At 40.9% G+C, this 15766-nt stretch overlaps 1 protein-coding gene across 4 annotated transcripts in view; it reads left to right on the top strand.

Annotated features, from left to right (window-relative positions):
- Window positions 1-15766, top strand: part of LOC6579843 (nephrin) — an 87655-nt gene that overhangs the window by 59729 nt on the left and 12160 nt on the right. For 2 of the 4 annotated variants that reach the window (XM_032729851.2, XM_032729850.2), the window contains 3 exons: window positions 1382-1531; window positions 9821-9972; window positions 10965-11076. In XM_032729851.2, the coding sequence (XP_032585742.1) occupies window positions 1382-1531; window positions 9821-9972; window positions 10965-11076 (414 nt within the window). The remainder of the gene's footprint in view (window positions 1-1381; window positions 1532-9820; window positions 9973-10964; window positions 11077-15766) is intronic. The other 2 variants (XM_002005680.4, XM_032729849.2) reach the window with 1 other exon arrangement.

Genomic DNA, 15766 nt, shown 5'->3' with positions numbered 1-15766 from the left:
TTATATATATGAAATTGATTTTATGATTGACAGACTGAGTGATTGACAAGCAGCTGCACATACGTTTTAATCATATGATGAGCCCAGTAATTTAATTGTTTTAGAACGAATACGTTTTTTATGTATTGCAACTGACTAATTGATTGATTGATTGATCGATGTACTGACAATGTGCGCATTAGCTTATTAGTTAGAGCTGATCAATTGAGTGCTTTAACGTTGATGGCAATATAACGAAAATAATAGAAAATTCTAGATGCCTTTAAAACTGACTGAGTGATAGATTAAGTGATTGACTGATTGATATACATTATATAAATTGTACAGTATGAGCTAGATAATTGCATATTACACAGTTTGCAGGATTTTAAAAGCAATTCACTCAAATTCTGAAAATATTTTGTAAACTGATTGATTGTGGGATTGATTGAGCAGAGTGACTTCTTGAACACTTCACAGCCTAATTGATTGTGTGGTTGATTGACAATCAACGCCATGAGCTTAAAGAATTAAAGAAATTAAAGAATTTTCTATTCCCTGGGTACCCCTGGGTATTTATGGAATTTCTCAGCTTGCTGTTTGATTGACTGATTGATTGACAATCAACGCAAAATTTCACATTCGAGCTCAATATATACCTGATATATAGATTTAGAGCTGCTGGAAATGTAGTTAATCTTGAATCTTTAAGCTGGTTGATCGCTTGGCCAATTAAATGAGCCCAATCAAGTAGAACCCTTTCTAGATTGAACGATAGATACCTGAAAATCCCTTTCGGCTATGCAAAAACCGAAATTGAAATTGAATTGAGCAGAGTACTCGATAGTTGTGGCAGTAACTCGCAGATGGCTATAATTTAATTTCCATTTTTGAACTGAATACAGTTTCGCTGTGCCGTTGCCCGTGCCGGTGCCCGTGCTGCTCTACGGTTGGCGTTTCTACGTGCCGTTGCGGTCAGCGTCGGACGGCGCTAATTTCATTTGGCCCCGTCACATGCTGGAGCTGCGTTTCCGCGTGCGCGCCATTGTGACTCCATGGCTACGTGATTTGCGTCACTTTTGCATGGGTTCCTTAACCGTACCCAGAGTAACAGGCGGCTCTGGCCTGGAAGTAGAGCGCAACCACACAACCGACCCACTCCCCACTCGCACCACCCCGTACCATACCATTTGCCCCCGAAGCGCTGCTGCGTCATTTTTATTACAATTTCTCATTTCAATTTTTGTTCATTTCGAATTTATTTATTGTTTTATTTTTACAAGCATATTTTCTGTTATTATTATTTATTATTTTTGTTTTTTTCTGTGTTTATGTTTTCATGGTCTCGTTTGGCTGGCTTTGGTTTATTTTGACTTGCTGTCGCGACATTTTCATGGACCAGGAATTGAAATGATGCCAGCCGTGTTAACGGAGGACTCCAGCAATACGCCGAACCTGCTCATCATTGCCATCTCTCTGGCCGCATTCGGATTTCTGCTGGTCAATGCGGCGCTGGTTGCCTGGTTCTTTGTGCATCAGCGGCGCAAAAAAGGTTCGTTGACATGTTTCAGCATGTTTGAGTTTCGATTTATATTTATTTGGATTTTGTTCTGTTATACTTGTATTTATTTATTTACTTGCATTTGTTTGTTGTTGTCTGAGAGCGTTGCCAATGTAAATTCAACTCTTTGAATTCATGAAATGCCAGAGATATGGCTGCTTATCCTTCGAGCTTGAAGTTGAAGTGTGGCGGCATCCAACAGCCACTTCCGTGACACCATAGGAAGTAAACGCGTTGTGCAACATCCGCTGCTCCCAGTGGAACATGAACGTGGCCTGTTCACTTTATGATGCTCACTAAACAATTTCCTGCATCTACATAGATGATATATACAGAGAGAGAGAGAGAGAGAGAGAGAGAGAGAGAGAGCGAGAAATGGGGAGAGTGAGAGGCAGGCAGGCTGAAGTAGATAGAGATAGATAGTTAGATAGTCAAAGGTGGCTAGCGTATAAATGGGTCGGGATATCGTATATGCGCTTCTTGTAATTTCCGCGAGAAAACCAAAACTCGAGCGTGGCCAGAGGAAGCCAGCGAGCCAGCCAAGCCAAGTCAAGTCAAAGGGCAACAAAAAGAAAATAAGGAAAGCGAAAAACAAACCGCTCTGAGCAGTCAACAAGAATATAATGATGACAGAAAATAATGATGCATCCTGGCAGCGGACAGCAGCCAGCAGAGAGCGCACGACCCCGAGGTCCATGCCAAGTGCAACTGTTTATTGAACAACGACGTTGGCAGCCACCTCGTCCGGTTGCCCCCATTACCACCAGTTGGCCCCCTCTCTCCACCTAGCCACAGCCCATTCCATCGCATCGCATCCCATTTGGCCGTTGGCGAAGACAAATGTGCATCGTTTTCTTAGCTGAACGCACAATCTTTCGGAAATCAGATTGCTCTAGTCCATTCCCAGGCAAGCAGGAGCAAGCAGGACAGTCCGAGAGCGGATAGAGAGAGAGAGAGCATGGAGCACGTGTTGGAAGTCCTGCGTCGCCTTGGCTGCCTGCCGCTCAATTTGCAGCTAAAGCTGCAGATTGTTTATTAATATGGAATTATATTTCAACAGGCCAAGCGAACGAAATATAAATATGACTCCCGACAGACCCGCAGACAAATAGAGAGTCGGACAAACTAGCGGACGGAGAGACAGACCTAACGACCTATCGACCCAATCGACTATGGAGCATCGAGAGAAATGCAGACATTTCTTGGCAAGTCAGGTCTCAAAGACAAACCAAGCCGGAACGTGCAGAAAGTGTTGAGCTGAGGGAGGCGCACAATTTTGCCAAAAGCGCCGCAAAAATTTCGAGTTGGCCAAAGCATGAGCCGAACGTTTGGCCAGGCGTGCTAACCAAATTATTTTTCATTGAGCCAAATTTAGTGGTTTAACACGCAGAGCGCTCCAAAGCAGCAGCAGGAGCAGTAGGAGCAGCAGGAGCAGTAGGAGCAGCAGGAGCAGCAGCAGGAGCATCTTCTCAATCAGACTCAAGTCCCAGTGCAACGTAGCCAAATTATGCATACGCATTTGTACGTGAGCTCCCCTAAGACGCGGCATTCCAACTGCCAGATGTCCTTCGCAACAGTTTGTACAACTGTGCTGAGTCTTTTTCCCTGCCCACTCTCTCTCTCTCCCTCTCTCTCTCTCTCTCACACACAGTTGTACTGTATGCTCATATACTTTTGGCAAACATTTGACTTATGAGTTGACTTTTTGCCCGCCAGCTTTTGACTTTTGACGGTCTAATAGGTCGCCTTGTTTATCAGCATATGAATACAAAGAGCCAAGGCATAGAAGACGACTTCTTTTGCAAACTTGGCAAAGTCTTTGCCTAACTGTGTGTGTGTGTGAAATTGCTAACTAGCTAATTAACTGTTTGACTGATTGATCATCACAATAAGATTCTTAATTAGCTGAAAATAGAAGTGATAATTAAAGTTAATGAATAATGAATGAATAGTTGAAGGAACTTCAGAGGGATCAAAGGTTTCTCTACAAAGTAGAGTGGAACTTATAGAAAATTTTGATTGACTGATTGATGAGTAAAGCATCATCAAAACACTCGATGCTAAAGACTATCGTTGAAAATTATTTGAAGTTTATAATCCTTAGAAAGTACGGATTGACTGATTGTCTGATTGATTCATCGATATGCTAAAATCTATTGAGGTTTATTCAATACCCAAAGTCAAAATTTATTGACTGTTTAATCGATCAATTGATCGATTGTTTGATTATCTGATGTCTTGAAAATTTATTGAAGCTAATCAAATGGACAAGGGGAAAGGGAATAGTCAATTCCAAGGAATTTTAAATTTTGATCAATTTATAGACTAATTGATGAACCAAACGTTCATCTAAACTCTCAATATTAGAAAGCTGCCTGGCTGATTGATAATTAATTGAGGCCTATGTACAAAATATACCTACGCGTAATTCCAGGAATATCCCGACTGGTTAGTCAATTGATTAATTAAAAGAAATTCAAATTCGAGAAATTCTCATAAATTGACATTTGATACCCGCTTTTATGCTAATATAATTATGATTATTCTCCAATTCATAAAGTTGATTAAGGAAAGTATAAACTCCTTGAAATGGTCAAAAAGAAGAAAAGAAAGAAAAAGCGCCGCCAGCTCTCGTTCAGCAGGATCTGGCGCTGTATCCTTTGTTTGCATCCTCGAATTCGGTCTGTGTGAAATGTAGGCCAAGATTTTTTGACATTATGAGCGCGCGGCACTCTCTAGCGGAGCATGAACTACAGCCGCAGGACATAAATAAGATATTTTTCTTAGAAATTCAGCTTGCTTTATTATACGGATACGGAAACGGGTTGCCTGTGCTTGGCTAGAGTTGGGCTTGACTGGGCTGAGGCTGAAGCTGGGCTGAGGCTGGGCTCTTACCGAGTAGTACTGGCAATTTCTCTCTTATTTCCAGTGCACAGTTATGTTTGAACAAATGACGCGCTTGCATATGGATGCCAGCGCCGCCCACCCACCGAATACCCTGCACAAAAGAAATTCATATTTCAAGTCTTAACAGCCGCTTGTTACAAGAACTGTTAAGCGAGCCAGAAAGCTGCTGCTACTCCTGCTGCTCCTGCTACTCATACTACTCCTGCTGCTGCTGCTTTCAAGTAAAGTAAAAAATAAAAACTGTCTACCCCAACAACATTTTTATGACAATGTTCGGCTACCCCGCCGCCCTCGCCTGCCTTCCATAAGCCGATAACTGACAATGCCCAAAAGCATTTTTTCTTCTATTTCTTTCTTTTTTTTTTTTTTTGGCCATAAAGGAGTTGTCAGGGAAACTGGTGCGTCGGCCAGGATGACAGCGGTCGGCAGGCAGAGGAGGACGAGGAGGAGGAGAGGGAGGAGTGGGGCAGAGTGGACAGCTTTTAGCCTGAAGATAACTCTGCATATTTCAATGTTTTCGCTAGCGAAACTTGACTTGTGGACTGCCTGCCTGACTGCCTCCTGCTCGACTCCTGCTTGCCTGACTGCCTCCTGCTCGACTGCTGTTTGTTTGTTGTGCTCGGCCCTTGGATATGCATTTTTAATGTGCATTTGCGCTTTTGTGTCCAAATGCCGCATGACGGAAAAGAAATTCATCCGCCTGAAACCAAAATATGAACCCGAAAAACCCAAACTCCCGACCATAGCCACGAGAGGAAGTCATCCGCACGGAGATACTAGCTAAGAAGATTTCGCTGTTGCCCGATAAACTATGCCAAAAGTCTGCGGTTGGCAGCTGGTCGGCGGTTCGGCTAGGTCATTGTACTCCAGTGGACATTGGCAGTGCCACACACACACACACACAGAGAGAGTGAGAGACAGAGAGAGAGATACACACTCATATATCATTCTCATATGAGTTTTGTGCAGAATGCCATTTCTAATGTTTATTGGCTTTCGACTGGGCTTTAGCTATAAAGTGTGCGTAGGGGAAGGGGAAGGGGAAGAGAGAGAGAGAGAGAAAGCAAAAGCCTAGGCCACAGAGTTGCACAGAGTGGAAATTACAAGACTCGCATGGGCTTACGTTAATTTGAGACTGGCAACGGCATAGTCAATGATGAAAATTCCAAAAACCAATGACAAATGGACAGCTGAGAAAGAGCGAGAGAGAGAGAGAGAGAGAGAGAGAGAGGAGGTGAAAAGTGGATGCGACACCAGTCAAAAGTTTTGTGCCAACGTTGCGTTTGCCAGTGGCGATAAGCGTGAACTCTCTACTCACTGTTCTCGGCTCTCGCCTCTCGTTCCTCGGCTCTTGGGTTGCCGCCCCCTCCTCAATATAAGCGAAAAACCGCTTGACTTTGACACTCTTTAAACAATTGACTATGGACCCCGACTGCGAACGGGCCATCGCATCTGTTGAGATAAGCGCACAGGCTGTCAAACAATTCGGCGCCATCGCCGCTGTCCAAAACTTTCCAAGTTTCCTGCTTGCCACAGATATCTGCCACATACTACATGCCACATCTTTTTCGCTGAGACTTAAATACATTTTGCTATTTGCAATATTTGCGCCAAGTGGCATGCTGCTACTCGACAGCTATATATACCCTGTAAATGGGAATAAGCTATAGTGGAAGATGGATACGGTACTATTTAAAGTGTTTGAGAAGAGGAGAGGAAAATTGAAGTAAAGGAAGCTAATTGAAAAAAGTGGTAAAAAAGTGAGAAAATAAATTTGAAGCAAATATAATATAAAGAAAAAAAGAAAATGGAATAGAGATAAATGAAAAGTGAGGAAATTATATGAGCAGGAAATATAATATAAAGGAAAAGCAAATTGAATAGAGAGAATAGAAATATAATATAAAGAAATATAATATAAAGAAATATAATATAAAGAAAGAAGTGAAATGGAATGAAATAAAGAGAGAAGATTCCATGTTCTTAGAGGAGAAGGTACGATAGACAATATAAGTGTAGATAGATACAAGAAATCAAAGTAAGTATAGTGGGAGAGAAAAAAAAACAGACAAAATGTAACGAAACGAAACGAAATGCAACGAAACGAAAAAGGAAAATGAAAATAGAAGAAGAAGACGAAAGAATAGAGTAAGCAAAAACTAAGTAAAGAGAGACCACGAAACACCAGAGAAGAAAGAAAAGATGAGAAAAGACAGATGAGAAAAGAAGACATAGAAGCCATCCATACCAATCTCCGGAATAATACAGAAGTCACAAAGTCTCTCAGCTAAACATCTGCCATTCAATGTATTTGTGCTAACTCGTCTCCATTTTCTCTCACTCTCGCTCAACTGCAGCGCCCTCAGCTTATCACTCCCTATCAATCGATTATAGGGTATAGCAACTACACAGTTTGTCAATAAGTTTGCTCAACACTTGTGATTTCGAACAGAAGCTTTACTCACACACACGCACACACACACACGCCCACATAACTGTGAGAAGTCAAAGAATAACTGTCGCTTATATTTTCATCTCTCTTTTTTTTTGGTCCTGCTCTACCAGCAGCTCCGCAGATTAAGAGAAAAACCTTCAAAGCAGACGTCCATGTCAACGGCCACGTCATTAACTGACCTGACGACCGCAAAAGCTGTCTAAGCCGTGTCATGCTCGTGTATGCATGTGTGTATGTATATACATATATCATATACATATATATATATCTTTATAGGAAGCAAAAAAAAAACCTTCGCTTGCTGTCCAGATTTTTCGGTCAGTCGTGGCATAAGTGCAAAATTTGTAATCTCTGTGTCGTTGCAGTCCTTGCTGTGTGTGTGTGTGTGTGTGGGCTCTACAGTACAGTGGAACCACCACATCAACAACAACAACTGCTGGCACTGGATTATTAGACGAGGCAAGGCTTTGTCAACGCTAAGCCCGCCAGCTAACCTTTAATTCCATCTGTCTACATATAGATGGACCCTCCACTTGCTCCACATAGAGAAATGTTGAGCTTCGGCATTCGACGTTCGATGTGTGTGTGTGTATTTATGACTTGTACATTGATTTCTAATGGACTCCATTAGATAAATTTGTACCTGACTTTGAAAATGGAATTTATATTGGTTCTATAGAGCTCTCTCTCCCCCTCTCCCTCTCTCTATCTCGCGCTCTCTCTCTAGCTCTAGTTCTCGCCTGAATTGCCATCAGACTCTGAGTATATATTCATCAAAATAATTTCCAGGGTATTTCACACATCAACATCTGTACGCACCACACATTCAGTTTCAGTTAAAGTTAATTGTGGTTTGTATTTTTGTTGTTGTTGGTTTTTATTATTTTTTATTGTTGCCGCCACGTGTCATCATAAATAAAGTATGTTAAAATGGCTGGCAAAGCAAAATATTTGTAATTCACTAAACTATAAATGCAATCGGATAGTTGAAAGCGAAATGCGCGAGCCGCCATGTGGAGTTGACTGTGGAGCCCTCTGACCTCTGACCCCGGGCCACATGTTTTATTTACAATAAATACGCAAAGGTGTCGACGCACAACAGTCAACTGGGATATGAACCGCAATTGACGGCGCGCAATTAAATGTAATTTACATTTTGTAATTCTGTTCGAGGTAGAAGAAGAAAGAACAGAATAAAAAATTACAAAAAAAAAAAAAAAAACTTTAATAAGCACATACAAAATCATATGAAAGGAAAACATAAAAATATTTTTCAGGCAAGGGCAATCAATAGTAATAACAATCAAAAGAAAGAAAATATGTGAAAAGAAAGGAGACACAAACAGGAAAAGAAGAGAGAAGAACAGAGGAAATATATGAAAGGGAACGAAAAACGAAGAAAAAGAGTAGAGAGAAGCCAGAAAAATACAAGTAAAATAGAGAAATGATAGAAAAATACAAAGCAAAACAAATAATAAAAGAGAGAGTATAAAAGAAAATAAGAAAAGGAGAGAGGTATACAAGATAGAATAGCATAAAGGAATACAGAAAATACAAGAGATAAGACAACACAGACAATCAGAAGAAGAGGAAACGAAAGAAAGAAAGAGATAGCACAACAGATAAACAAAGATATAAAATTATAGATGATTTAGTATAAGTAAAAACATGAGATGTTATCAATCTACAAAAGGCTTCACCTTTTCACGTTTGCTTGATCAAAGAACAGAGCTCTGACTGCTCAATCATCTACAAAAGCAACAACAACACTTGCAATATATTATTAAATAACAATTTGTATATAAGTATGTACATTAATATAAAATCTCACCTATATATATATATTCGAATATATTCTTACATAATTTTTCCAATATTTTCTTTTTTGTTTTTCCCAACATGTAACCTGAACACCTGAACCTGCTTTCGCTTATGGATAAATGAAAACAACAAATGCACTCAACGCACACTTAACGTCACACACACACACACACACGCACATTGACTTTGTATAAAACACGTGTTAACCATGTGGCGCGGTCATTTTGTCGTTGCCATTTGTGAAAATGTGCCATGAATCATTTAATGGCATTTTATATACAAATTTAATTGCATTTCCACTCTGGCCCCCCCACTCTGGCCGCCCCACTCTACCACCACTCGCGCCTCGTCACGCATCGCCAAAAACTGAACATCGAATGCATTGATTTTAACCCTTGACCACGGCCAACAAAATCCACGTTGGCTACGCTGCGCCAAAATGTGAATAATTTAACGCAATGCACGGCCCGTACCGGCTGGACCCACTGGAATCCACCCCAATGCTCAAACCCCACATCCATTCATTTCCATTGCCCCCAACCCCCCACTCGCCCCGCCCTTGCCACATTTATTTCGGCCGCCGCTGGCGCAACATTTGCTTGCGCTGCACTTTGACAATCTTTGCTATTTGCATTTGATTTGCATTGCCTGAAACTATGCCCACTGGCATTGCCACTGTCACTACCGTGACCGTCACCACCACCACCACCACCACCACCATCACCGCCACGACCACGCCCCTGACATTTACAACAAACACCCGCTATATCCGGATAACTCGCACTACCCATCTCCCCCACCCTCTCTCATCTCATTCTGTTTCTCTTCATGCTGCATCCTCCCGTCCGTGCGGTGTTCCAAATGACTGGCGCACTGCGCACCACCGCCCGCACCACCGCCCAATCAATTTTCGGCATGTCACTGCCAATTACACCTTTTCAATATTTGCGCCGCATACTTTCTACCCTACCTATGCCCACATATACTTTTTCTCCTATATTTTTTTTTTTACTGCGCTGAATGTGTCTGTGTCCTCTGACATGCTGTTGTCCTCTCCCCACTCCCTCTCTTACTCTGTCTGGATGTGGCGCATCCAGTGGCGGAAACTACAAATCAACCAGGCAAAACGGCGACCATCGAAATGTACGCGCCCAGCTCGTACAATGACACCGTCACCGGCGAGACGCTGTCCAGCGTTTCGGAGAAGAGCGAGTCCTACTCCAATGAGGGCAGTCAACCGGAATATATTGTGAGTATGCCGCCACTTTTTAGCCCGGCTATAATGCCTTTTTTTTTCTGCTCTGCTCTGTTCTACATGAATATGCAATTTGTGAACGCGATTGAGTACAATGGGACCCAAAAAAAAAAAAAAAAAAAAAAAATACTGAAAAAATTGTCTGCTCGGAGCAGAGAAAAAAGAATATGATACGCCCATCTTAAGTTATTGCCAGTCGCTTGAAAATTACAACTCTCAAGGCCGGAACTGGGAATTGGCTGGGGTAGCGAACATGTTTGACATCGAGGTCGCCGGAACTGCCAGCCAGGAGGCGGGCAAACCGGCTGGCAAACGAGCCGGAGGCAGGGGCAGGGGCAGGGGCAGGGGCAGGAGAAGGCCTTCAGCCGGATGCTGGCAACCGGCAACTCGGCAGCCGGCATCTAAGACGTTGTGATTAATTACGCTCCGCTCGTGCTGATAATGATGAGCCACGGCATCGTCCTCCGTATTGGGCCGCGTAACCAAAACGAATTCCGAGCGCATTACGAGCCGAGCGTAGGCAAACAAACAAATCGCTTCAAATTATGAAAATCATTTATTATGCGCGTAATCTGCACTTGCCACAAAAACTGCCGCCTAATGTTGACTGTTAACTGTAAAACGTCATTTTGACGCCGCCCCCCTCCCCCCTTCCCTGGCCGCGGGGCATGCCATAAATCAATGTTGCGTATACGCAGCGTGCGACGCCCTCGACGAAGGTGTCGCGCGCTGTCAATTCAACTTTCAACGCCTTCCGCAAACGAAAAAAAAAGAAGAAGAAAAAACAAAAAAAAAAAAAAACGAAAAAACAGAAGCTTAAGTAGAGAGTAATTACGAAAACACGAAGCACTTCACAAACAGAACAGCGACGTGGGCGGCAAGTTCTCAGCTTTTACATGCATTGCATTTATACTGACTGTTTGCCCACTTTCTATCTCTCATACTCTCTCTCTCTCTCTTTCTCTCTCTCTCTCTTTCTCTCTTAGGACGAGGCACGCAAGAAGGCGGCATCGACATATCTGGTTGAGAGCACGGACATGCCACCGCCCAGATACCAAAAGGATGGCACACTGCCAGCATTATATCCAAATAATATGGGTAAGTCAAGATCTAGCTGACCAGATAACAGATAATGAATGTGCAGGCTGCAGAAAAAAATTTTCAGTGGGTAGTGCTCGACTGGCAGTTATCCTGCAACTGTAGATTGTTAATGCTGAAATTATTATTTTTTTTTTTTATTTACGTTTTTATGTATTATTATTATTTTTATTTATTATTTACTATTAATTATTAATTATTTATTATTTATTATTTATTATTTATTATTTATTATTTATTATTTATTATTTATTATTTATTATTTATTATTTATTATTTATTATTTATTATTTATTATTTATTATTTATTATTTATTATTTATTATTTATTATTTATTATTTATTATTTATTATTTATTATTTATTATTTATTATTTATTATTTATTATTTATTATTTATTATTTATTATTTATTATTTATTATTTATTATTTATTATTTATTATTTATTATTTATTATTTATTATTTATTCATTATTTATTTTTTAATATATTTTAAATATTTAATATTAAAATTATAGCTAGTTGAGACAAAAAGACAGCAGTTGGAGTTATTATAAAATAATATACCTAGCCCTCCACATAAATTTAGATCATTATGCAATTTTCCAAGCGTAATTGTGACATTAAAATGTGAACGCTCACGATCTGTTCATGATATCGCTCTGAGCAGGAGGCTTCGGGATTTTTTCGGTTTTGATCTCGGTTGAGCGCTATTCGTGTGAACATCTTTCAGAGAGCGATACGATTGTTTAACGAACACAAACCTCGCACACATACCAATACAATCACGAGCTCAACCAAAAGGTCGGGGGATATCCAAAACGGAACGAAACGGAATGGCTGCTCTCTGAGTGAAAAGACACAAGAAATGATGAAAGAGAAGGAAGGGGAGCAGAATACAAATGGAAAAGTCTCTGTCTCATTTTCATTCCATTCCATTCAGTCTGTCTGTTCCATTCAGGTCTCTAGCCATATCAGTTTACAAGAACTACAAACGAGCCCAGATCGAATCAGCTCGTCATTCTCTTTCAATACACTCGTTCGCCTTCTTCTATCAATGAGAGACATTCAAAAAAATAAACAAGCTACCCGTCATTGCCGTGCCCAGGGTATAAAAGCGAAACTAGAGCGAGCCAGAGCAGAGCACATAAAAAGCATTTTAGATAATTAACTTTTGGATGCGGAAAAAAACCCCAAAATGTAGAATCAAATGAAAAGAACAAAAAGCCCCGAACCAAGTTGAGAGTTGCACGCGCTGTCAGCGCACGTCAAGGCAAAGTCCTTGCTGCAGTTGCAACAGCAACAGCCAAGGCAAAGGCAAAGGCAACTGCAATTGCAACTGCAGCTGCAGCTGGAATTGCAATTGCAGTTGTTGCCTGATTTGATGGCAATGATTGCAATCAGAGCTAAAAATAAAAGCGATGTAAAAACGGATATCGGCCAGAGAGAGATGCGCTGAGCAACTAAGTGCGCGAGCGCCCGATGAAAATTCAATTTGAGTGTGCAACATCTCCATCTTAATTGTAATTGAGCAGCAAAGTTTTTGCCAGTCTTGATTTTCAATTGACTCATGAGAGGGTCTGTCCGTGTGTGTGTGCTTCTGTCTTTGTGTGTGTGTGTGTGTGTGTGTGTGTGTGTGTGTGATTGTGTGTGTGTGTGTGTGTGTGTGTGTGTGTGTGTGTGTGTGTTTGACCACATCCTCATTCTGAGGCAGTCGCCAGCTAGCAGAAGCAGGAGATGGGGCAGGAGCAGGAGCAGGAGCAGAAGCTGGAGCTGGAGCACTAGCAACCAAATCACGTTTCGGCGCTGTGCTAATTTAAGAGTGCGTCAGAATTTAAGAATATCGTTCATCAAGCCGCATGAAAATGAAAAAATAATAAAACTCAATGATAGACAGAGAGAAGAGAAGAGATGGAGTGGGCGTGCGAGTAGGAGAGAGTGAGAGGGAGAGAGGGAGAGGGCAAGAGCCAAAGTAGAAGACGCAAGAAAAAACAATGGTCGTATTATAATAACATTTCCGACTCGAAAGGCGACGCAGACGGCGACGTAGACTCAGACTAAGATGGAGACTCAGACCAAGACGGAGACGGAGACGGAGACGGAGACGGAGACGGAGACGGAGACCGACCCGGAGACATTGCTGAAAGCATCTCGCGCAACTGCATTTCAAATGCAAAGCGCAAAAATAATAAAAATACATTAGCTGCAAACTTTTGCTTTTGTTTTTCTCTCTCTCTCTCTCTGCATTTTGCCACTCCCCTCTCAGCCTCGTGTGCCCCGCCACTGTCGCGCTTCTCTGCTCGCTGCTGAATATCAAAAATACAATTACCTTATGTCAACGAATTTCGACAACTGAAGGCGCCAAGTGGAGCATACTTCAAAAGTGTCAGCAGCAACAACAACAACAAAAACAACAACAGCAACAACATCAAGAAGAATACGAAAAAATATGTTATTAGCATGCACTAGACGAATGCTAGATACACTTACCAACATAGAAGTATGATGGGATGTTTAATAAATGTGTGAAATTATATGGAAGAAGTTAAATTCTAGATCTGATCAGCTGTTTGTTTATAGGATATATATAGATATGATATTCTTGTCATATCCATGGATTGACCAAATAAGAGTATTGGTATCGCTATAATTGAGCAGCTGCTTAAGTTATCGATAACATTGAAATTGAGCTATAATGGACAGATTTTTCAAAGAGGTCTTAGGACCAACATGAGAGTGAATCCTAAATTACTAATAGTTACCTATATTATATAGTGATATATCATATACTAAAGCCGAAGACGCCAGTTGTCATATTAGCTCTAATCTCCAAGAAATAAATAAGTAAGTTCGATTCAGATGCGATTTAGCTATAATATTCGAAATTCCATATCATAGAATTATTTAACTTAACCAAAAAATAAAGCATATTTAATATCGTAGCCTGCCTAGGTTTTGCCAAAATAAATATACCATTTGGCAGTGTATGGCAAGAGCAAAAACATTTGATAGCGTTTGACGCTGCGAGACAAGGACTTGCCACAGATAAACTCAGATGGAGATGGAGCTGGAGCTGGCGCTGGAGAAGGAGTCTCGGCTACAGTGCGCGTAATTATGTATGCGACTGCGTGGTATAAAATAAAAAGAAAGAAAACAAAAATGAAAGAAAATAAACGAAAGAACAACAAGAAAAACCGCACAAAAACACGAACACGGAACGCGCTCACAAAAGACAGGCGAGAGGAACGAATGAAAGGAAAGCAAGCAGAGAGAGAGGGGAAGAGAAAGAGAGAGAGAGAACGAAAAAAATGTGAAACAAAAAATGGCTCGTGGCATAAAAATTAAAATGCTTGCCGGAAGCTGAAGCTCAAACAAGAGCCGTAAGCATGCGGAGTGAGGAGTGGAGGGGGACGGCAGATGGTAGTCAGCATACACATACACATGTGCATGAAAACACACACATGCAGGCATTTGCACAACTGTCTTGTTGTTAGTTGTTGCCACCTGCTGCTGCCTCAATTGAGATCAAATAATAGATGAGCAACAGCAACAGCAACAGCAGCAGAAGCAACAACAACAAAACAAGCTAGCTTTGTCGCCTACACCCAACCCAGACCCGCCCTCTCCCCCTTTGCCTCCCCCAGCTGATGGCCATTGCATTTAAGCCAAAAAGCAAACTGTGAAGCGCATTTTTAATGAGATACCATTGAAAGCGCCACCCTGTTAATGAGCAAGCCGCACGAAACGGATAGCCCAGCCCGGTGCGCGCGCCATCTGCGGGCGATTTGCCGAACTACAAATGTGCAAATATGCGACAGCAAACAGTAAATGAACATGATGAAGGGGAAGAGCGAAGAAGAAAAAGAAGAAGAAGAAGCAACAAACATTAAATGAAAAGCCAAGTTCTGTGCAATTTCCATAGACTTGACTTGGTCAGCTTCAAGCGAAACAGACAGAATTTTGATATTCTCGTATACCCTTGTTATAGGGGGGAGTATTTACTGCGTTATATACCCTTGCTAATGATAAGGAGTAAGAATTATTATCCACCTGTTTTAAGTTTTGTTGCTAGAAAATCGATATGGAAACAGGATATTTGGCTATTCAATCTAAGCATCTACTAGGCTATTTAATATAACCAGCTACTTAAATTTTATTGCAAAAGTATACAGGATGGTGCATTCGACGGGTCCATCTGACAACTCTATATCTTTTCACGAACTCAAGGCAACCATTTCAGAGATTAAATACCGTTTTTTTTTTCATGCAAAAAAAGGCCTTTGGTTTTAAAATTCATTTCACAGCCTTTACTCTAAATAAACGCCATCTACAGTGGATTATTGGTACTACAAATGTGCAAATACACGAAAAATAATTGGAAGCAGCTGAAAATAAACATTCAATGGAAACGTTGTTCCAGTTGCGTAGGTTTTTGCCCTGCTCCAGATTAAGTAGAGAATTTGAGTGATATTTTTGTTAATATACTCTATATATGAATATCATACTCATATCATATATAATTTATTGCCCAGTATGTGAGACTTTTCCGCCTGTTAATCGTAATATTCGCTTCGAACAGTTTACAAAATATTATGTTCCCCTCATTTTCATTGCTCAATGTACATATATACATATATATAGGTATGTATAGTGCTGTTCATATAAATAGTATATATACATATACAATA

Source organism: Drosophila mojavensis, unplaced genomic scaffold (assembly GCF_018153725.1).
Source record: "Drosophila mojavensis isolate 15081-1352.22 unplaced genomic scaffold, ASM1815372v1 contig_80, whole genome shotgun sequence".
Taxonomy (NCBI): Eukaryota; Metazoa; Arthropoda; class Insecta; order Diptera; family Drosophilidae; genus Drosophila; species Drosophila mojavensis.
The sequence above is the reverse complement of the archived record's forward strand: the minus strand, read 5'-3'. Positions and strand labels throughout refer to the sequence as shown.